Genomic DNA, 22,534 nt, shown 5'->3' with positions numbered 1-22,534 from the left:
TTTTCTTTTGCTGTATAGAAGGTTATTCTTAAAATGCTGTCATAAATTTAGAAGGTTTTGCTCCATAAGTTAGGATAATTCTAATTCAAGTAAAATTCTAGATAGAGAAAAATTTGAGGTTTTGGGTATTATATAGTATATGTAGTGGCTACAATGACCTAGATAGACAAGAGCTGAGAGGAATACTAGCTAAATCCCAGTTCCAGTAGAGTTCCCCGGGACCTAGATTATAAGAATATAAGAATTTGTGTAAAAATACCACTTTAGAGAATCATCTTTTCTCCAACATTTGGATAATTTATGAATTCTTTTTGTAAGCATTAGCTGCATAACATGGTAAAACACACTTGAGGTTTTCTATAAGCAAGATACGGACAATGGTCTTAGGAGGCTAAATTCTGGTTCACATGAAGAACTGGAGACTGAGGAAGATGAACATGTATTTGCTTCTACTTCTGTGAAGGAAAAGCCAGTCAGTCATTGGGAATCCTCCATGGGAGAACCCGTGTAAGATGCAGTCTCCAGCAGTGACTTTGTAGTCTGCCTCCAGGTGCCTACTCTGTTTCTGAGGTGGTTGCCAAAGGATGACTGAAATGTTTGTCAGACTTGCAGTGTGTTCAAAACATGACTAAAAATGCAGCAGAGTTTGACAAAGAAGCCACAGTACTAGGAGACCTGTCACCTGGATTTGCACCATACTGTGTTGTCACATATTGGAAACATATCTGAAGGACTGTGAGGGAATAGGGTAAGGTGAGCCGGCAGATAACCCTGTGAAGCCAGACCGGAAATCAGGGTCAGCCAAATGGAGGAGGTTGCCAAGTCCTCTGACAGAAGCAGTAGCTTCCACAGAGAAATGAAGCTCTTGGTTCTATGGGAATTTCTACACACTGAAGTAGTGACTGAGACATAATGTGAATGGTTGCCTCTGAATGAGTGGGTAACTGTTCTTTGGAGTCAATAAATATTTTAAGTTGTGAAACATGTGATTCATCTCTTGGAGTCACTCTTTTCATCATAACCATGTTATTTTAACATGGTATAGTATTTTCTACAGCAGGATAATAAAAATGAAGTGACTGAGCTAAATCTTGCTTTTATGTTTCCTAGGAATCCGAGAAAAAGGGCTTAATTGAGAGAATCTATATGGTACAGGATATTGTTTCAACTGTTCAAAACATCTTGGAGGAAGTAGCTTCGTTTGGAGAAAGAATTAAAAAGTAAGTTCTACATTTGTGTTGTGTTTGAAGTAGAGCTGCTGTGTATTAGGACAGTGGGGGTAAGAGGATGGGGAGGGCAGGGATCAGTAAATGCAAAAACAAAAGAAACAAAAGCTACAGTATTGGAGCAACCGTATTTGTATGTGTTGGTTTGTTCTTTGGGTTTGTCAGCTTCACAGTTGGGTAGTGCCTTGGAACCTGGTTGACCATATGGCCAATTCACACCAATTGCCCCAGCATAATTATTTCACTCTCAAAAGTATCCTCATTTTGGTGATAAATTATAGATTAAAAAAAAATAGAGTATCATATTCAGAAATAAAAAGGGAGACAAATATGCTCTGAAACTTCCTTTTTCAACTGAAACATGGAACACAATAAATGCTTTTTTTCCTCAACTTACCAAAGAGCCATACATAGCAAGTAGCATCATGGATACAAAGATGGGAAGTTAATTCATGACTTAGGACAGGGGTCAACTGACTTTCTTTATGAAAGGCAGTGAGTAAATATTTTCATCTTTGTGGACCACAACTACTCAACTCTGTTAAGCATGAAAACGGGCATCATTGATACCTAAACGAATGGCTGTGATATGTGTTCTAACAAAACTTTATTTACAAAAACAGGTGGCAAGCTAGAGTCGACTTAAACCCAACCCATGGCTTGCCACTTCCTACCTTAGGTCACAAGGACTAAATCTCCAATGGAGTCTTGGTTGAGAAAGACTGTTTCTATGTTTATTTTGTTTCAGACATCATGAACTCTGTTTAACTCAGTCTTCATTTGGTACCAATGAACAAAGCAATTGAAACATTTTTTTCTTTTAACTTTAAACTTATTTCTTCAAATCCAGAACTATATCAACTATCTACTTTCTGAAGATTCATTGATAGCTTTTTTTTTTTCTTATTTTATTGTCCAGTATAGTTTCTGTAAGAAGAGAAGATAATATGCATGGGTAGGGGTGCCTGAGTGGTGCATTTGGTTAAGTGTCTGACTCTTGGTTTCAGCTCAGGTCATGATCTCGGGGTCATGAGATCAAGCCTCGTGTTGAGCTCCACGGTCAGTGCAGAGTCTGCTTGAGATTCTCTCTCCCTCTCCCTCTGCCCCTCCCACTCATTTTCTCTCTCTCTCTCTCTCTAAAATAAATAAATAAATCATAAAAAAAAATTGCATGGATAAAGAAGAGATTAATGTTAGTGCTAAAAGCCAAGGGAAAGTTTTATATATCGAGAGGATATATAAAAGAGAGGAGGGAAATCGGTAAGTTATAACAAATTTCAGGAAATATAAATAGCTAATATGGAACTTTGTGTGGACGCTGATCTTTCTCGGTTCCTTATCAAATCCAGTTTCTCTTGCATGGCCATTTGTTGGCATAATAAACATGTTTGTTTTGTTTATAAAGTAAGTTATAAATCATCTTAAATTTGGCTTTACTGAGTTTACATGTTGCTGTTCCCATTATCCATGTCTTAGAAGAAATTAAAGAGAAGGAGAGTTTTGGCTTACACATATTGATGCCCATCTAGATGTCATATAAATTGACCAATGATTTTTGAAGTTATCCTCAAAATTGTTTAACAGAAACATAAGTGACAAGAGGAAATAGATGATGAGGAGGGCATTTTACTTCTCCCTTCATTCACTCATTAACTCTCAGTCCTGAGTGTCAGGCACTGACTCGGTCTAAGAATGAGAAATATTCCATAAAACCATGATAATAGCAACGTCAGCTCATGTCATGCGCTAGCCAGACACTATTGTAAACCCTGAACGCATAATAATTTCTTTAAGAAGTTGCTGGCAGGAATCGGATTAAAAGATTCCAACTGACCTCTGGATTAAGGATTTTTAGTGTATCCATTTTACAGATGAGAAAATGGAATCACAGAGTGATTAACCCTCAGAACTACTAAGCAAAGAAGCTTAGATTTGAACCTGCCCTCGCTATTGCCCTACAATGCCATTTTCCTGCAGGGATAGATTTTGTAGTGAGGGAGAACAGTAATAACTAGAATTCAGTTGCATTGATGAGAGGTAGAGATAAGACGGGGTGGCAGGGAAGGCCTGACCAGCCTAGAAAGGGATGTAGGAGAGAGAAAGACAGACAGGGGGCATTTCTGAAGAAGGGGCATCTTGTCAGTAAGTCTGATAACAGGAAGAGATAGCTGAGCAAAGAGTTAATGAATGGAGACTTCAGTTGGTGGGAGACTGTGCAAAGGCTTCCAAAGCCCAAGACTATGCTAGATCCAGGGAGGTGCATGGGGTTTAATATGTCTGTGTGATACCATATGGTAGTGCTCATGCTTGAAGCTCATACAGGGTCCTGAGTGGGTGGAAAAAGTCAATGAAAAAAACTGGATGAGGGACATTGTGGCAGCAAGAAGGATAAAAGGATGTGGAGCAGGGGCAAGACGGAGGAAGGAAGGCCATGGCGTTTAGTAAAACCTTCTCCACGCTTGAAGGTCTCGAATAGACAAATGTGGCTGTTGTGCAATTGATAATGGTCAAGAAAATGTGTCTGATGAGAGAAGAAGGCAGGGTGATTTAAACAGGCCCCCATCTCTGCAGTGTGTCTGAGGGGCAGCTGTGCCCGGCACAGCTGTGGTGGCCATGTCTAAGACGTATTTTCAGCCATGAACAGAGTACTGTTCTGCCCAGCTGCAGCACAGGAAGGAAAGCTCATAAGTCTCCACTCCTATTAATTCTTGGGCCATTCATTACCACAGTGACCTTAAAGTTCCTTCTGGGCATTCAAGTGGGATGGCATGTGTAACTCTGTTGGAATTCCATTGTAATTCAGTGTCGAAGGACCACGAAAACTTTTACCCAACTTCTGGCAACTGGTAAATAAGTAAAGCTTGCATAATACTCAGAGCAGGGCTTTCCAGTTACTGACCCGGAAGACTCCAATCGTATTGCATCTACATGGCACAAACTATATTTTCTTTTTCTACTCTTCTCTACTTTCTCTAATTACCTTCTCTAATATTATACAAATTTCAAATGTATATCTGTAACAGGCTAAAATATTTACTGAACATGGTTCACCTTATATTATCTCAAACAGCAGGCTAGATGGCTATATTTTATGTCTTCTCATTATGGAGTGTTGCCTTCAACACGTGTATATTTGAGTGGTTAAGGAAATCTCTGCACAGGAGAATGAGAAACCTAGGACAGGAAAGTCATCCCTGTAGATATTCCAGAGTCCGGTTTGGAAGGTACATTCATCAGAAGGAGAACTTCTCTAGATGGGAAGTGATGCTGAGAAGGACTAGGCACTAAAGATGAGGAAGGAGGAAGGAGGTTAAGCGTAGCTTGGATCGCCGTGAAGACGTGGGGGAGTGGTAGAGCAATTGATCTTCTGTTTGTTGAAAGGAACAAAGAATGAAGAATGAAGGCAGAAAGACCAAAAAGTTGGCCAGACAGAAGGTAGAGGAGAAGGTTCACAAGCTAGAGTAAAAACCATGCCTCGTGAATGAAAGCATCTTGTGGGATCCATAACAAAAGAATAATCTGTAAGATTATATGATCAGTCATTTCTGTCTCCATGGGTAGAAGAGTCAGAAGACCTCATTTGTCCTAGCCTGGGAAGTGAGGAAAATCAAGATTCCATGGACATAAGGGTCAACTAGTGGGACACCCATTTGGGGGAGGAACTACAGGATGGAGCTGTTACCCCCTCTACCGGATGTGGACACACTCATTTTTCTTTAGGGCTTTGGACCTTTGAAAATGATATTCTTAGGACATGTTGCTAAGCCTGGATGGTTGAAGGAAGGAAGGGGATTCATTGAATTTTTTTCTTTTTTCACTAATTGAAAGGTTTGACTCATTTGTCTCATTACTGTCCAAGTCAGGGATTCCTTTCTTAGGAATTTAGGGAGCTCTCAAGTTGGGGAAATTAGGGAAGTTGTGGAACTGTTCAATGAAGTATTTGATTTTCAGATGGAAAGGGTTTTTGTTTTGTTTTGTTTTGCTTTTTTAACTTTGGGTGTTCTGTGAAAACCAGCACAAGATACTCTATGTTAATGGAGAGAAGGTCTAGTAAGTTCTTGAGTGTTAGAGGATTTATAGTAAAATGTCTTTGAACTAAGTACTCTGTATAAACAGGAACATTAAATTAAGTGAGAAAAATGTACCTTTTTACAGTTTCGAAAGTGCCTACTATAGAACGGCAGTGAGAGTGGGCTCTGGAGCGGACTTTCTGAATTCAGATCCCAATTCTGTCACTTGTACTGAGCCCAAGTGATTTAATGCCAGTTACTTAACTTTTAAGACTCAGAGTCCTCATTTGTAGAATGGGAGTAATAATGATTCCTACTTCATAACATTTTTGGAAGAATTAGATGAATTAGTGCATATAAAGAGCTCAGACTAGTGGATGGCATGTATTATTCACTTAAGAATATTGACTATTATGAATATTATTTTTGGCAAACTGCCTTGACGTTCTTTTTCCATGTCTTAAATTAAAAAAACAAAATTAAGAAGCAAACGTCTCCCTTTTTTAAAAAAAAATTTTATTTTTTATTTTTGGAAGATTTTATTTATTTATTTGACAAAAGACAGAGCAGGAACACAAGCAAGGGGAGTGGGAGAGGGAGAAGTAGGCTTCCCCCTGAGCAGGGAGCCTGATGCAGGGCTCAATCCCAGGGCCCCAGGATCATGACCTGAGCCAAAGGCGGGTGCTTAATGACTGAGCCACCCAGGCACCCCTAAAAAAACTTTTAAACATTTTCTGCTAGAATTGTGGGTTGCTGAAGGGAAAATGCAGGAGTTAACTGATTTGGCTGTTGGGAGAGCGATCTGACAGGGTGTTTGTCAGAGTATCTGATACACATCTTCATTAGAAATGAAACACCCAACACTAATACACATGACACATCACACACTTGGACACACAAACAACCACTGAGATCTTTAAAAGGGTTGCATTAATTGGAAAATAATTGACATCTTGATAAAATTTTAAGTCTTCTCATAAAGTCTTATGTCTATTTAGGTCATTTTGAATTTATGTCAATATTATTTTAGGGCTTTATGTATAGAAGTTTCACACATTTTTGTGAGATATATTCCCAAGTACTTGATTAGTTTCATGATAATTTTTTTTCAGATTTCATTCTCTATTTATTACTAGGATATAGAAGTGAAATTAATTTTCCTACATTGGCTTTGTATCTATAAACTTTGGTAAACTTAGTTATCTTGATTTTTATCTGAAGACTATTATTATGAATTTTCTATTGCATAGACATATTATCTGGGATAATTTTTTCTTCCTTATTTTCCAATCCTTACACATTTTTCTATGTTTCTATAGTACCAGCTACTAGCTCTAGTACCATGTTGAACAGAATTGGTGTTGGTGAACATTCTTTTCTCCTGTATGATATTAGAGAAAAAAACTTTCAAAATTTTACTCTAAGAAGAATATTTGCTTTAGGTATTTGTAAAGATGCTTTACAGATTAAAGAAGTTCCCTTTTATTTTTAATTTACTAAGAGTTTTTATTGTGAATGTGAGTTTTGTCAAACTTTTTCCTACATTCATTCGCATGATAATTTTTTTTAAAAGATTTTATTTATTTATTTATTTGTCAGAGAGAGAGAGTGCAGGCAGGCAGAGGGGCAGCAGAGGCAGAGGGAGAAGCAGGCTCCCTGCTGAGCAAGGAGCCCGATGCAGGACTCGATCCCAGGATGCTGGGATCATGAACTGAGCTGAAGGCAGCCGCTTAACCAACTGAGCCACCCAGGTGTCGCTGATAATTTTTTTCCTTTATTTTTGCTAACGTGGTCTATTATTGTTTTGGTTTCTAAATGTTAAGCCAGTCTTCCATTTATGGAATAAACCCAATTTTGCCATGCTATATACACTCTCTTCGTATATTGCTGTATTTTATTTACTATTACTTTGTTAGGATTTTTGCAGCTATAATCATTAATGAGATTTGAGCTGTAATTTTCTGTTCTTAAATTCCTTATGGAGAGATTATTCTAGGCTCACTCAACATGTGGGAGTGTTCTCTCTTTATCGTTATTTGGAAGAGTTTGCATAAGCCTGGTGTCTTTTTTTAAAAGATTTTACTTATTTATTCAACACAGAGAGATCACAAGTAGGCAGAGAGACAGGCAGAGAGGGAGGGAGAGAAGCAGGCTCCCCACCAAACAGAAAGCCCCATGTGGGGCTCCATCCCAGGACCCTGGGACCATGACCTGAGCCAAAGCAGAGGCTTTAACCCACTGAGCCACCCAGGCACCCACGCCTGATGCCATTACTTCTTTTAAGATTCAATAGAATTTGCTGGTGAAGCATCTGGGCCCAAAGTTTTCTTTTAGGAAGGGTTTTAGTTGAATATTCCATTTTTGTAAATTATATAGATGTGTTCAGCCATTCTGTTTCTTCTCACATCTGTAAGCTGTCCTTTTCTTGGGTTCGTCCATTTCACTTAAATTCTCGACTTTTTGATATAAAGTTGTTAATAAAATCCCCTTTTATTTAATAAAATCCTACCTTTAATGTCACTAGGATCTGTAGCATTGTCCACTTTTTTATGCTTGATACTTTTTTAAAGGGGGAGGTGGGTAGCAGGAGATTGAGAGAAAAATTCTTAAGCAGACTCCATGCCTAGCATGGAACCCAACATGGGGCTTGATCTCACAACCCTGAAATCATGACCTAAGCCAAAATCAAGAGTCACTGCTTAACGGACTGAGCTTACAGGCAACTCTATGCTTGATGTTAATTGTGTTTTCCTTTCTTTCTTGATCGGATTTATGAATTATGATAGTCTTCAGAAAGAACTGTTATTGGCCTTTGTTAATCTTCCTGCTACCTGTTTTCTTTTTCATTAATTACTAATACTCTTTTTTATTCCTTTCTTCCTTTTACTTCCCTTGGGATTAATTTAGCATTTTTTTCCTAACTAAAGATAGATCACTGGATTACTTACTTTCAATCATTCTATTTTCCAAACATTTAAGAGTATTTAAAGCTCTACAGGTTCCTATAAGCATAACTTTAGCTCCAGGCCAGACATTTTGGTGTTGATATTTTTATTATCATTCAAGTTTAGTAAAAACTTTTTTTCCAATTTTCTATTTTTATTGCTTCCATGGTGAAGAAATATATTGCTTAATTTCCAAGTATGTGGAGATTTTCTGGTTATCTTTTTGTTTCTGATTTCTAACTTAATTGCTTTATGGTCAGAAAATACTGATCAAGAAAATGGCCTACTTCTGTAAACTCTTCATGTGAACTTGGAAAAGTTATTGAGTGTGTGTGTGTGTGTGTGTATACACACACACACACACACACACACACATATATATATACACACATATGCATTGATTAATTTTGTTGATTGTGTTCAGTCTTTTGTATTTATACTGATTTTTATTTTTTGTTGACTTCTTGTATCAATTGGTTAAAGATGTGTGTTAAAACGTCCCACCGTGAATTTATCTGTATCTCCTTATAGCTTGGCTCGTTTTTGCCTTCTGTATTCAAAAGCTGTATTATTTGGGTTGTACATTTTATTTTAAAGATTTTATTTATTTATTTAAGGAGAGTGAGTGAGCAAGGGGGAGGAACAGAGAGAATCTCAAGCAGACTCCTTGCTGAGCGCAGAGCCCAACATGGGGCTCAATCTTACAACCCTGATATCATGACCTGAGCCAAAATCAAGAGTTAAATGCTTAACTGACTGAGTCACCTAGGTGCTTCTGGGTCATACATATTAAAATTGCGATACTTTCCTACTGAATTGGATCATTACTTTTAGGTGACCTATTTATATCTAAGCAATAAATGAAATTTTACCTTAATATCTTAACTAGTAATAATATGGCTATACCATCTCCTGCTTGTTGGATTCCTCATAATATATAATTTCCTATTATTTTCTTTCAACCTATCTGTTTATGTTTTAGATCTCTTTCCAAAGAAAAGATTGTCTAAAGACAATCACTTTTAGTTGTACCATGTAGTCCATTCAAATTAAATGTGGTTACTAATATATTTAGATTTTAAATTTGTGGATGTCATTGTTTTTTTGTCCTTGTTATGAGTGTTTTTTTATTCTCATCTGTTTTTTATCTATTTGCTCAGAATGTAAGGATTCTATTGCTCTTCTTTTAGTTGTTACCCTAGAGTTTACAGCATGACTCAGCACAGCCTAATATAAATTGTTAACTTGTATTGTCTTCCCACTCAGGAACCTTCTTAATCTATGGTATCTATCTATTGATTTGTATCCAGGATCTACTACTATGGCTCTGCTTTCAAAAAACAAAAAAATGAAAAAATTAGGGCATAAAGGTTCATGTTTGTTTTTTACTTATTTAATTGTAATTGATTTCATATTTTGTTTTTATTTTTATTATAAGTATGTTATACATCCATTATCAAACTAATCAATCAGCATGCCCCCTTTATTCTCTGAACTTTCTTTTCTTCCCCTTCTTTTTGTCATATTGAACTATCATTAACAACTTGGAGTATATCCATCAGAGGTTCCTTTTCAGTATAAAAACTATATATGTGGTATTTGTGAATCTGTAAATTTATTAATAAGTGCCTATATGTATATGCATATATATACACACATACCCATTTTTTATGCAATTTATTTTTTCACCGTATCTAGGTTTGAGCCTCTCTTTTGGGGGAAAGGGGTATTTGTGTGGGTATCCTTTTTATGATCTCACTGTTTTCTAAAGATCGATGCAGCTGCAACTTTATGCTAAGAAAAAGAATAAAGGTTATCTTAAATCTGTGTGCATATAGTAGATTCTTAATAAATGCTGAATTGAACAAAACAAAAATCTGTAAAATATTGCCACGTAGAAATCTACTTAGATTCTTCCCTTTATTTAGATTTTGTGCTATTAATGATACTGAAGCTATTAACTTTTTTAACAACTAGCAACCATTACTGTGCCGTTCATGCACTGCCCCAGCATCCTTGTGCAAGGAGATCTGTAGGTTAAACTTCCTGCCATGGCATGATTTGGATCATTAGGAAGTCCATATAACATGTCTCCAAATGTGAAATCGCCCTCCAAAAAGTTCAGCTAGAAGTTGTACTGTGGAAGCTAGGAGTCAGAAATGGACCAATGTTTATGTATAAATTTAGAATAGCATAGAAAAAGGCATGAGGAAGGAGTGGGGAAAATATCAATTATTCATTTTGTTGACGTCAAGGTGCTGGACTGGGGAAATCTTCCATAAGTGCTACCAAATCCAGAAATCAGCCAGGGAAAACATTGATAAATTTGGTCATGTAAAATACATAATTTTATATTTAAAAATGTATAAACCACACAAAAAAGACAAGAAAGTAACACATTTGGGAAAGCACTGTAACAAATATGACAAAGGATTGATTTCTTTAGTATCCAAAGAGATATTTTAAATCACTGAGGAAAAAGTCAAGCAAAAACAGCTCAAGGCACAATAGGCAAATCGTAACTGCTTTCCATTTTCCGAGTTTTTACAATGTGCTAAAAACAGAATGTGCTAGTTATCTTACTTGCAAGTTCTTGTTTAATTCTGGCAGAACTCTATGATAGAGATATTACTATTATTATACACATTTTGCAGAGCAGAAATGTTGGTGCAGATCGATTAAATCACTTTCCTGTAGCTAATTAGAGATGGAGCCTGAACTCAATCCAATGTCAGTTTGCTTAAAATTCCATTTTCTTAAGCACTTTCCCAAACAGTGGCACCTCACAAAGAAACAAACTAGAATCACTTGAGAAACAAATTACATGCATATTAAAAGTGTTTAAATTTGCTTGTAATTTTAAAAACTGAGAAATTAAAAACACACATACCTCTCTGTGGGTAAAGATTAAAAACACTGATAATAGTCTATTACAAGAGGGTGAGGTGACTGGGTTTTTCTTAGACTCTTCATGGAATTGTGGTTATTTACAAAACAAGACGAAAATCTCTCTCGGCCTCAATTTGCTCATGTGTAAAATGGGGATAATCTTTACTTAGAAGAATTATGATGACCATCACAATTATGATGTAAAAAATACTAGCACAATGGCACATATTAAGTGCCCAACAGCTTTTATATGTTTAGTCCCCCACTGCATGTACACACACACACACACACGCACCCCACCAGAAAACAAAAACAAAGAGACAAATCTCTTTGTATTCCTAGCACAAGGCTGAAGGGTCAATGTCAGTGAAGCTACACCATGTAAGCGAAGCTGAAGACCAGGAAAAAGAAGGACCCTAGGCTCTCACGGGCTCTCCGCAGGACGTGGGATTTCCAGATCATCTTCTAGGATCGTGCAAGGATTTCCACTGTTTGTTCAGTTCTGCATCCCGTGTTCTAGATATCCATTTGCACACAAGTCAGAGGCGGCAATGGATATGCTGAAGGAGCCAGGGGCCCCGTGAAAATAATGTGTGGTCACATAAGCTGTGTTCCCTCTGGATTGGGGGCATAAGGGTTTATAATTACATACCTCAAGCCTGTTTCCCTGGTAACCTTCTAGAGCCAACGAGTCTAAAAATTCTAAAAATAAGTAATTAAAAAAAACACAAAAGTTGGGGTGGGTGCCTGGGTGGCTCAGTCAGTTTAGTGTCAGACTCTTGATTTTGGCTCAGGTCATGATCTCAGGGTCATGAGATCGAGTCCTGCGTGGGGCTCTGTGCTGAGCGTGGAGCTTGCTTGAGATTCTCTCCCTCTCCTTCTGCTCGTCCGCCTCCCCCCAACTTGTGTCCTCTCTCTCTCAAAAAGAAAAAAAAAGAAAACAAAGCAAACCAAAAGCACCAGGACACCCTTAATAATATCCTCCCTTTTTTCTAAATATTTACTGGCAACCGTGTCTTCACTGAGAGAATTGTTACTTTGATGTGACCTCACTGATCTCTCGTTTTGAAGATCTCCATGCACGGAGCCATCATGACCTTCATTGCTGGCGGGAGCCGAGTCTTCCCTTAAAGACTGTCGGCTCCAGGAGGGCAGAGGACTCTGACATGTTGGCTGGAGGTTGGTCTTGGTTGGCTTCCCCTCAGGACCTCAGTGATGTTTTTGCCATCCCCAGCTTGGCAGACCTTCCTCTCCAGGTTTTAGAGAGATTTCTCCAGTAGACCTTTCTCATTTGTGTAACTAAGAAATAAACATGGCAAGATGACTATGTAGCCGCTTTAGAGCATCAGAGAAAGTGACAGTGATGTGCTTTGTCTGCAGCACGTTTAACTGGACGGTCCCGTTCCTCTCATTCCTGGCCTGTCTGATCCTGGCAGTGGCCACCATCATTTTGTATTTTATTCCACTCCGCTACATCGTTTTAATCTGGGGTAAGTCTTGCATGGTCCTTTCGCTTGCGGTCAATTTCAGGTAAGAACCCATGACTCATTTGTCGAGTGGGACCATAAACTTTAAATGTGCTCTTGTTAGCAATTAAACATGAGATTAAGGAAGGAATTTTGGGAACAAAAACTTCCAGGACCTCCCTGAAAAGGCCAGTCGCCCAAACGATCAGCAGAGATATTTATAGTTCTCTTGTATAATTGCAATCAAATAAAAATGTGATTGTGCATGAGATTTCCCTTTGGGCTTTCGTAGTCATAAATAGTCTCGAATAATATATTGCGGTGGCCCGGTAACTTTCAGGCAACCCTGTTATTCAAACAGTGAGCAAACACCTGCATCTCGCCCTTTATATTACGTAAAAGTGGATCTGGCCCCTGCCAGGGTGCTTCTGACATTCCATCTCTCCTGGAGGAAAAGTAATCTAACCCCATACTTCAATCCAGAAGCGGTAGAGAGGAAGGGAGGTGGTTACTCCCTACCCAATGCCTAAAAGAAGAGGAAGCCATAATTTAGCAGGGTAAATGATGTGCCTATATAAAGTTTAGCTGCTTAAAAAAAAAAAAAAAGTAGTAACAAAAATCACAAACTCGAAATAAATGGCATGACTTGATTTACTACTCAAGTTAGCATTTGGACGAAAGACCAGCAGCTTTGTGAATATTTGTGTCTGCTGTTGGGTGGGCTTCTGGGTTGATAGAAGGAGCGTGCATTGTAGTGAATTAATTGCTGGAGAAGCAGTCAACTCTTTTCCCTAAGAGTCTGCCAGTCATAGTTTTCCATTCCTTGGCTCCTGTGACTATTGCTGAATTCTCAACCGTAGCCATACTTCTAGGGACCCTCAGATGGTAAGGGGTTCAGAGAAGTTACCACGTACAAGTGATTGCATTAAGATACATTCATCTTTAAGTAAAAGCTGAGAGCTTGCAAATGTCAGAAACAAGGTACAACCTTTCAAAAACCATTAAATGTAGACCTTTTCAGAGAGAACCCACAGGAGTAGAATCCTGCTGATGAGAAAAGCCAAGTGTAGACATTGTGAATTGGGAAAAGTCATAAAAAAAAATTGAGTAATTCGTAAAACTTAAGAAGTAGAATGATTTTGAAAGAGCATAAGGCACTGGTTCTGTTTCATCCAGGAAGTGAAAATCCCATATAAATAAGTATCTCTCTTTTATAGTAAGAGAGAGAGCCTGAGAAAAGAAAAAGATATTCTAATTTGAAAGAATTAAAAGAATTAAAAGAAAAAGATACTCTTGATGACCCTTACTCTTGGCAAAAGTCTCTTATCCATACTTAGTTTCTTACTTACATACTTACTTCTATCCATAGTTAGTTTCTCTATTCTGCAACAATGCTAGCCTTGATCTGTAGACTCTAAGAGAACATGAAGCTCTTCGGGGTCCATTGATCAAGAAGAAACATTTTATGGGGTGCCTGGGTGGCTTAGTAGGTTAAGCCTCTGCCTTCAGCTCAGGTTATGATCTCAGGGTTTTGGGATCGAGCCCCGCATCGGGCTCTCTGCTCAGTGGGGAGCCTGCTTCCCTCTCTCTCTCTCTCTCTCTCTCTCTCTCTCTCTCCCCCTCCCTCTGCCTGCCTCTCTGCCTGCTTGTGCTCTCTCTCTCTGTCAAATAAATAAATAAAATCTTTTAAAAAACGCACACACAAATGTTTAAAAAAAGAAGAAGAAACATTTTATAAAAGTATTTCCTTGAATGCCTTATATGTACTAAATGTTATCTATATAGACTGAATAACCTCAGTCTTTCTTAATTGTTTTTCATTAAGAATTAGTTTGCAAATCCATTTACTGGTCACATTTAAAAAACAGATTTTAAAGCTGTTGTCTGACCCTAACCAGAAAATGATTCAAAATTACTATAATCATTTGGCCAATATTTTGTTCATTTTTAAGCTGGCATAAGTCGGTTGCATGGTCAGCTTGTCAAACACATTCTTAGGATCTTATCATTCTGGTACATACATGACTTGCTTTTCTGCATCTTTCCCTCGACAAAAGGGTCTATACTCTATTTCCTCCTTTGATCATCAGTGTTGGAATTCCAGTCCCTCTTTCTGTTTATCCCAAATTGCTTTGACTTTTGATCTTATCCTCCAAGATCTTGGCAGCTTTCCAACAACAACTTTTTGCATCTCATTAATGAGATATTGCTCTATTTATTGTTCCGCTTATGAATGAAATTATTAAATAGCATGGAGTTTATTATATTCTCCTGAGCTGACCATAACCCTTTGAGCTTTGTCTTCTGTGTCTGGTTCTTTAGTTGTATGTTCTGGGCAGGGGGTTATAGTTTATTGATGAGCTCATCATATATATTGTAGTCAAAAGCCTTGACAATAAGAATATGCTCTGTTGCCTCACTGAGTAAAACCTGCCATGCCATCCTGGAATGTACTCAGCAATTCTATTAGGACTTCCTTTCCAAGATGAATTTGTTATTAGCTACATGGACCCAGGACATTCCTTTGCACGTCTCCTATATGACTGAATTCTTGGTAGAGATTCTCTCCTGTAGAAGACTTCTTATGTCTTCCATTTCTATGGTTCCTTTTACCAGAAAATCATTTCTATTCTGAGTTACTTAATCATTTTCTTTGAGTCCTTAAAGTGGTGAGTTAAGATCCTAAATTTTTTTCCCCTTTTGTCCACCTCTTTTAACCCTTTGAAACAACATTACTTAACCATATGTTCTATATTTCCAGATCCTATTCCTCCAAATAATATTTTTGTAGAAATACTTACTAAGTACCAGGATTATTTAACATAAGCCCCTGAAAAGCAGCCTGATTTCGTAGTGGCCATAAGAAATATTCCTTGACTCATCAACTTCGTTGTAAGGTTTTGAAGGGTGAGGCATTTTTCTTTCCTCTTCAGCTTGTAATTCCCAGGGAAGTTACATATAGGTAGTAGATCTTTAACCAGTACCTGACAAATATTTCATGTGTCTGCATATTTCATACCTGCGATTTACAGGGATGGCATTTCTTTTGAGCCCACCCCCCCCACCTCTCTTGTGTGGGAGTGTAGATTTCGAAAATGGCATGAAAAGTGGCTTAAGAGGGATATTTGACATTTTCTGAAGGAAACAGTATCTACTGAATTTTGATCACCATTTTGGTGTATTTCTAGAGGGCAAGGCACTTCTTAGGATTGGATCCCATGTGGGTTTTCTGCCCCTTTTGAGAGGTTTCCCATATTTTCATTCTGTTCTTCACCATAGATGCTTCTGATCTGGGGTACTTCTGTCATTCCAAAGTACATAAGAACTCCCGGATCTAGATTTTGAACTTCTTGAAAAGAAGACCCATGACTTATTAAACTTCGCATCTCCATTTGATAACACAGTGTCTTTTATGTGGGAGGCACTTACTGTTTGATACATGAGCAAGCAAGGACCCTCCACCCCATCTCAACACTCCCACCAATGTACTGAGTCAGGGCTGCATGCTAGGCACTCATACAAGTATTTGAAAAATAGTGTTATAATTCTGTTTCAAGTGGTTTTATTCACCTGTGGCCATATGTGCCAAGCAGTCAGGCAATTTTTCCAACTATCACCAAGAGAATTTTTTTTTTTTCTTTTTTACTGGATATTGCTCAATCCACTCCACTGATCGCTTCAGTCTGTGATCTGGGACCATTAAATGATAGTGTCTTTGCCACATGTTATCCTTTGGTATTTGGATCCTACTCCTTTGGGTGTGCTAAAGCATTAAGATTCACAGTAGATAGGCCCTCTGCCTATCTGTATTAAGGTTAAACACATCTAAAGGCTTGTCTGTCATGCTGATAAAGGTACAATTTCCAAATCTGGGTGTGTGTGCTCACATGCCTAATAATATAATCCCTTTGTTTTTTGGCTTGTTGACATCTCGAGTCATGATGGTAGCCCCCCTCTTTGTTCTGGAACTCCAGATTAGAGAATCCTTGTGCCTACGGTGTCCAATGTGATTCTCCCATCCACCTAAGAAACTATATAGGGCAGGTCTTTATTCTTCAGATTTTAATGTAAGAAATCTAAGGCACAGGAAGGTCAAGTGGTTTTCTTGAAACCACACAGCAGATGCCTGGTGACGCCAGAGCCGGGGCCCAGCTACTCCCATTCCGTAGCCCTTGCTCCTGGCCCCATTACTCCTTACTGTGGACCCAAGAATACATGAGCCCCTGTGAACACTTGGTCTCATACAACAGATAATATTATAGAATTACGGACATTTGACAACATAAAAAAGAAATAAGGTGCGCTTTTGAAGCATGCAGTCGGAGCGCCTTGTAATTTTGATTCTCACGAAGTTTTTCAAACAGTCTCAGTGCATTGTGGGCAATTTCTGCCCTTATTGGTGCATTTGAGCTACTGCGCAGGTTTATAATCTTCTCAGTGACTAAGAATGCAGTGTTTTGACCGGCTGTGAGATTATCCCTTCCTTGCTGTTCATTGTAAAGACTCCAGATGCTTACATTATATATAATTAACAATAGAAGATATATCTTTTCCCAATAAGTCTTTGTCTCCCTTCATCATTTTGCCTTGTCTGTTTTCTTTTGCCAAAAACCCATGCTACAATTAATTGTCTTTAGAATAACACAGTGAGAGTATTCTAGTTTAAAGGAATGCTGGGGGAGATTTTAGCTAGAAACATGAGGCTTGCTGTGGGGGGTAGAGGGAAGAAAGGCAGAGTGCAGCTCTGACTTGAGAGAAAAAGGATCATTTGCAAGGAGTCTTCCCCAGCCCAACCACCAGGCCACCATTTTACTCATGGACAATGGCCGGCTCCCATTTGCAAAGCAGATGTGAATGTGACTGTCTAAGGAAATGACTGAGGTTGGTATGTGTCAGGTAGAATGGTACTCAGGAAATTCTATCTGTAGATGAAAGCAAAATAATATTTCATGGAGAAAAACATCAAAGCTTTTATGGGCTGGGGACGGTCAAACAGTTAACTGTTACCTTGGCTCTGAAGGAAAAGTCCGGAAGGGTTATCTAAGGTGAGAAGTCATTCAGCATTACTGGGATCGACTCGGGCTTCAGATATGATCCTCGCTAAACAAGCACTCCGTGGCAAACTTCGGAAGCCCACCACCTTAGTCTTTATGCTTGGAAAACTCAGCATGAGAAAGAGTTGGCCTTTGGTGGAAAGACAATGGCTCCTGAGCTCTTACCAGCAGCTCAGGGGAACAGAAGAGGAGATACAATGGTGGCTCAGAGGTACATCCCTCTAGAGAGGAAGCCACAGGTAGAGCTTTCCTGGGGCGTGCCTGCAAACCCAAGGTACAGCCATCAAAGACACCTGAAGGGTTGAACCTCCTCTAATTACCACTGTCCCCATCCTAAATTAGCAGGGACTCCATTGACTAGACAAACCCAAGCACCAGTGTCACAGTCCATAAATTAAGTTAGTAGCCATAGTAAGATAATTTCCAATAATAACTTTTCACAGTTTCCTGCAGCATCAAAGTACAATCAACATGTCAAGTTCTGTTCTGCAGGGAGAAAAGATAAACCTGTGAAAATGAGCTGGAGTGGGGGAGAGAAATTTCTGCCATTTCTTTTTAACGACAAAAAAGCAACTCCCGTCCTCCACCTCCCACTGCTAGATTTGGTCCAGAGCCCCCAAGCAGAGACTTGTTGGGGCTAATGAAGGCCTTTCCCATCTGGGACGTTTGTTTTCCTAGCAGAGAAGGCTGTTAATCAGTGTAGTCCAAAAAAGCCAATGAGCTCCACAGTTTTAGTGTGTGTTTCTGCCACCTTGCTGCTGGGATTGTAATGGGATTTTCACAGTTGAAGAAGGCAGAGCTCCTGTCCCACAAACCACCCCCCACCCCTCCTTCCTTCCAGAAAAGGCATTTGTGAATGATTCCACATGACAGCGACATGTATGTGTGTGTGTGACTTGAGGTCTAGTAATTGTTTTACACTAATTTTTACTTGTGAATCTCCCTCTCCCCCAGTCAGGAGAGTTTTTAAAGATAGATAGATAGGTAGATAGAAAGACAAACAAAGAGATCTCCCTGCATTTCTATTTTCCAGGCATAAATAAATTCACCAAGAAGCTTCGAAATCCCTATGCCATCGACAATAATGAGCTGCTAGACTTCCTCTCCAGGGTACCGTCTGATGTTCAAAAGGTACGTAATGAACGGTCACCACCAACGGGGACCCCAGCACTGAAGTCTGGCCAGCCCCAGAGCCAGAGGTGCACAGAGCAGGGCTTGTGTAATTGAGATAACGAATCAGAAAATCCTTAAAGTGGCCTAGTTTGCAGGGAGGTGGCAGGAAAACCTTTGTCTGGAGCATGAGATGATTATGGAAAATTACCCCGAAAAAAAGGGCTACTTAAGAATGATCTGGAACTCATACTGCGTGGGTATAGTGAGATAGTGTTTGTCCGTTTTTTGATCGCTTGCCTCCCTGAAGAGGATAAGATGGGCTCAGTGAGTGGGAGAGTGGGAGATCCCAAGCTAGGGGAGGATTGCTTATTTTCCTCCTCTTCCAGATGGCAGGCATTATAGGGGAAGTAGGGGACAAGAGGATTATTCTTTTTTATTCTTGTTTGCCCCAATTACGTCCTAGGCTTCCCTTCTATCCCTTCCCCTCTGAAGATTTAGGGATGCCGAGGGCAAAGCTCCCACCCCCTTTCATACACATAGAGGCAGAGACAGCCTGAAATAATTGGAGATCGATCAGAAGTATTATTCACAGGTGATGGTCACTGAGTCCAGCCACATCTGGTCTCTGTGGATGCACCGAGATTAAACCAGGCAACAATGCCAGAAAGTCCTGTAGAGTAGCCCGAGCCAGGCCCCTGCGGATCAGGCAGCTATAAATCCCAGGGGAAGGAGGACAGGCAATGATTTCTCTAAAGGAGAATAGAGATCAGAGAAGGAGTAGATGGGGAGACCGTGGTGTGAAATAGCAGCATGATGATCAAAGACACAGCCCTTTATTATCTCAGAGAATCCAAATCAAGTATCGATTTTCAGCCTTGGACCACTGTCACGGAAGTGGTTCCCAGCACTCCTCTGCAGATGGCAGGGACTCGGGGCTGAAAAGACCTCCAGTTTCCTTCCCCTTCCCTCTGAGTTCTAGAGATGAAAATAGACTCTATGACGCCGTTTTTCTTTAACCTCCATTTTATGATCTAATTAGCTATTACATGCATTCTATGACTATGAGGTTCCTCATTAACATTTGCATTCCATGATTATAAAATAGTAACCTGGCCCCTGTTTGTTTTGCGTTGAAAATTGACAGGTATGTCCTCCCCTGCTCCCCAAGGGGACCTTCACCAAACACTCAAAGGTGAGGGTGCTTTTTTAGCATGTATCTGCTTTTGATGAAGTGTAGCTCAACATATGTGATGGGGCATGGTGTCCTTGGGGAGTTCAGCACAAATGCTAAAAGCCAGTGAGCACATGTGCTCTGTAATACTATACTTTAAATGAAGCCATTCCGCCGTCAGCCAATCAGAACCTGCACAGCAAGGCAGTGAGATTGAGTTGCAACCCTTGAGTTGCAATGTGAGGTTGTCCCCACGTCCTCAAAGAAAGGAAATCACCATCCAGCACAGCCACCACCAGGACTGTGTCTACATCGTCCAGGCACCAGCCCTCGGAGCTGCCATCCGGCTGGAGCTGACACGCATACAGAGTGACGTTACAAAAGAACATTCGAGGAAGATAGACAGTATGCTAGTAAGATCCTCCGTGTATCACCAAGAACACTTCCAAATAACACAATAGACAGCTTACCCCTGGGGACTCCCCGAGTGCTCAGATATATCACAGATGTTTTAGCCATTACATTGTAAATGCAATTCATTTTTAAGAGAAATCTATTTAACTCTGTGGCCAGTATCAATTTCAACATTTTTCTCCCTCTCCTGGCAACATAAATGTATATAATTTGCAGACAATTTTTTCCCCAAGACCTGAGATAATTTTAATTGAATATTTCTTGGTAAGTTTTGCTGTATCATATACTAAGAGAAACATTTCCCAAGACGCAGTTATTAAGCGTCCTTGTGGTTGAAAACGGGCACACGAGAAACTAAAATTATCTGGCAGTGCCGAGAGCAGGTAGAAAGCCATGTATCTCATTAGAAAAATCTGCTTTTAATATTCTTGGTCTCAAGAAATGATGCATGACTTCTCAAATCCTTCCTGCAATTAATCCCTCCGTGTTCCTGTGTTTAGAAAATGATTCATTACCTTTGAACCTTCCTTCCTTTGCCTCGGTTTGTCCTTGGGGAGCCATTAACACACACTGTGGTGAGCTAGGGTTACCTAACCGCCGGGGCCGTCTGTTTGTTTTCACAGGTGCAGTACGCAGAATTGAAACCCTGCAGCAGCCAGAGCCCCCTTCGGAAGAAGCGCAGTGCTCTCTAGGACTCAGGCCAACCTTGGACACCAGCGCCCGATTCCCTGTTGGGTTGATTAGACCAACACTATCTCTGTTTCCGAGGTGGTACCCGTGGTGTCATTCTGGAATGCGTGCTGCGTGGAGCCCTCCCTGTGCCCTCCCTGCTTCTCCACGTGCACCCATGCACACACACGTGCTCACACCCACACGCATGGGTGTGCTAGTTGCTTAGAAGCTTGGCCCATCCCAAGGAAACAATCTAGGGACCGTGAAAGACTGAGGTCCCTTCTCAGATAGGAGGTAAAGCAAGGTGGCCAGGGGTCTGAATGGCCTCTTTGAGAAGGGCTGGGGGACCACCTGGATGCAAGAGTGACCCTGAACTTGTTTTCCTACCTCCAACAGATGCTCCTTAAGATTCAGTTATTTTTCACTCCTGTTTCACACACTCCTTTCTGATTATTGTGCATGTGAGTCAGTTTCCTTCTCTGAGTCCACAAGTCTGATAGTAACCATCATCTCCCCAACTAATGTCTCTTAGAAGTAGATTTTTTAATAATTACCAGGCGTAGCCCGAACCTTTGGGCGTCCTTCCACCATGATTACTGAAGACATGTGTACAATGGCGGTCAGCTCCCCGGTGCTGGACACCAGCCTGTGGTGTAGTCCTTTGCGGGCAGTGGAAGCCCCGGGAAGGTCGGAAGGGACCACTCATCCAAAAAGTGAAGCTTTCGTGGGAGTATTTGGTTGCCTTACAAACGCCATGTCTTCCGACTTGACTTTGCTTATTTCCAAAATAAAATGTTGACATTAGCGCTTGAGAGAGAGGATGAATGAACGGATTCTGAGAGTATTTAGGAAAACGGATGAAGGCGGAGGAGCAAGGGACTAATGACTATGGCTTCTTCACCTGATTGTCATAATCACTATATTTGCCCGAATTTCTGAGCAGAAAGTAAAATTAACTCAGCCATCCAAATCGATCTTTTGTTTCTGAACAAGATAGGCTAGACATAATGCATCTATATCTCAGAACCCCATTTCTAGAAAAACGCCACCCCAAGATCCTCTTGAAGAATAGCTGATTCCTGCAGACCCCACCATTCATAATACCCCCCCAAGGAAAAACCCCGATTTTATGCATATATAAAATGCACACAAATATCCTTTGGTTCAAATGATATTTAAGTTGTAAAGACTGTATTTTGTTGACATATACTTTGTGTTTTATATATATAATATATGTATGTGTGTGTATACTGTAAAGAAAAGTTGAGGTAAAAACTGATTTAAAAGCAAGGTTTACTATTTTTTTTTCTCTCTGCATTGTAATTTAATAATCTTCAAACAAAATGTTTATGAAAAATGCACAATATTCTAAACCTTATCATCCCGTGTCTGTTTTTCTTCATATTCTATCTTCCTGGGTTTCTTTCTGGCTGAGCCAGATTTCTGCATGATTTGATTTGCTTCAAGTTAATGAAGCTGGCTGGAAAAGGACTTGCAGAAATTATAAAAGCTCCAGTAAATCTCTTCGTTGTACATACAATAGATAGCCAAGAACCTCTTTTGTTCAACCAGTT

General features: G+C 39.7%; 1 protein-coding gene across 2 annotated transcripts in view; it reads left to right on the top strand.

Moving 5' to 3' along the window:
* Window positions 1-22,053, top strand: part of LOC111152600 (multiple C2 and transmembrane domain containing 2) — a 180,962-nt gene extending 158,909 nt beyond the window's left edge. For both annotated transcript variants that reach the window (XM_022511120.1, XM_022511119.1), the window contains 4 exons: window positions 1,111-1,220; window positions 12,451-12,560; window positions 18,624-18,721; window positions 20,912-22,053. In XM_022511120.1, coding sequence (XP_022366828.1) covers window positions 1,111-1,220; window positions 12,451-12,560; window positions 18,624-18,721; window positions 20,912-20,980 — 387 coding nt within the window. In that variant the 3' untranslated portion in view covers window positions 20,981-22,053. The remainder of the gene's footprint in view (window positions 1-1,110; window positions 1,221-12,450; window positions 12,561-18,623; window positions 18,722-20,911) is intronic.
* Window positions 22,054-22,534: the final 481 nt, after the last annotated feature.

Source organism: Enhydra lutris, unplaced genomic scaffold (genome assembly GCF_002288905.1).
Source record: "Enhydra lutris kenyoni isolate GAN:26980312 unplaced genomic scaffold, ASM228890v2 scaffoldscaffold29, whole genome shotgun sequence".
NCBI lineage: Eukaryota > Metazoa > Chordata > Mammalia > Carnivora > Mustelidae > Enhydra > Enhydra lutris.
Note: the sequence above shows the minus strand (reverse complement) of the source record. Positions and strands in the feature narration are given on the sequence as shown.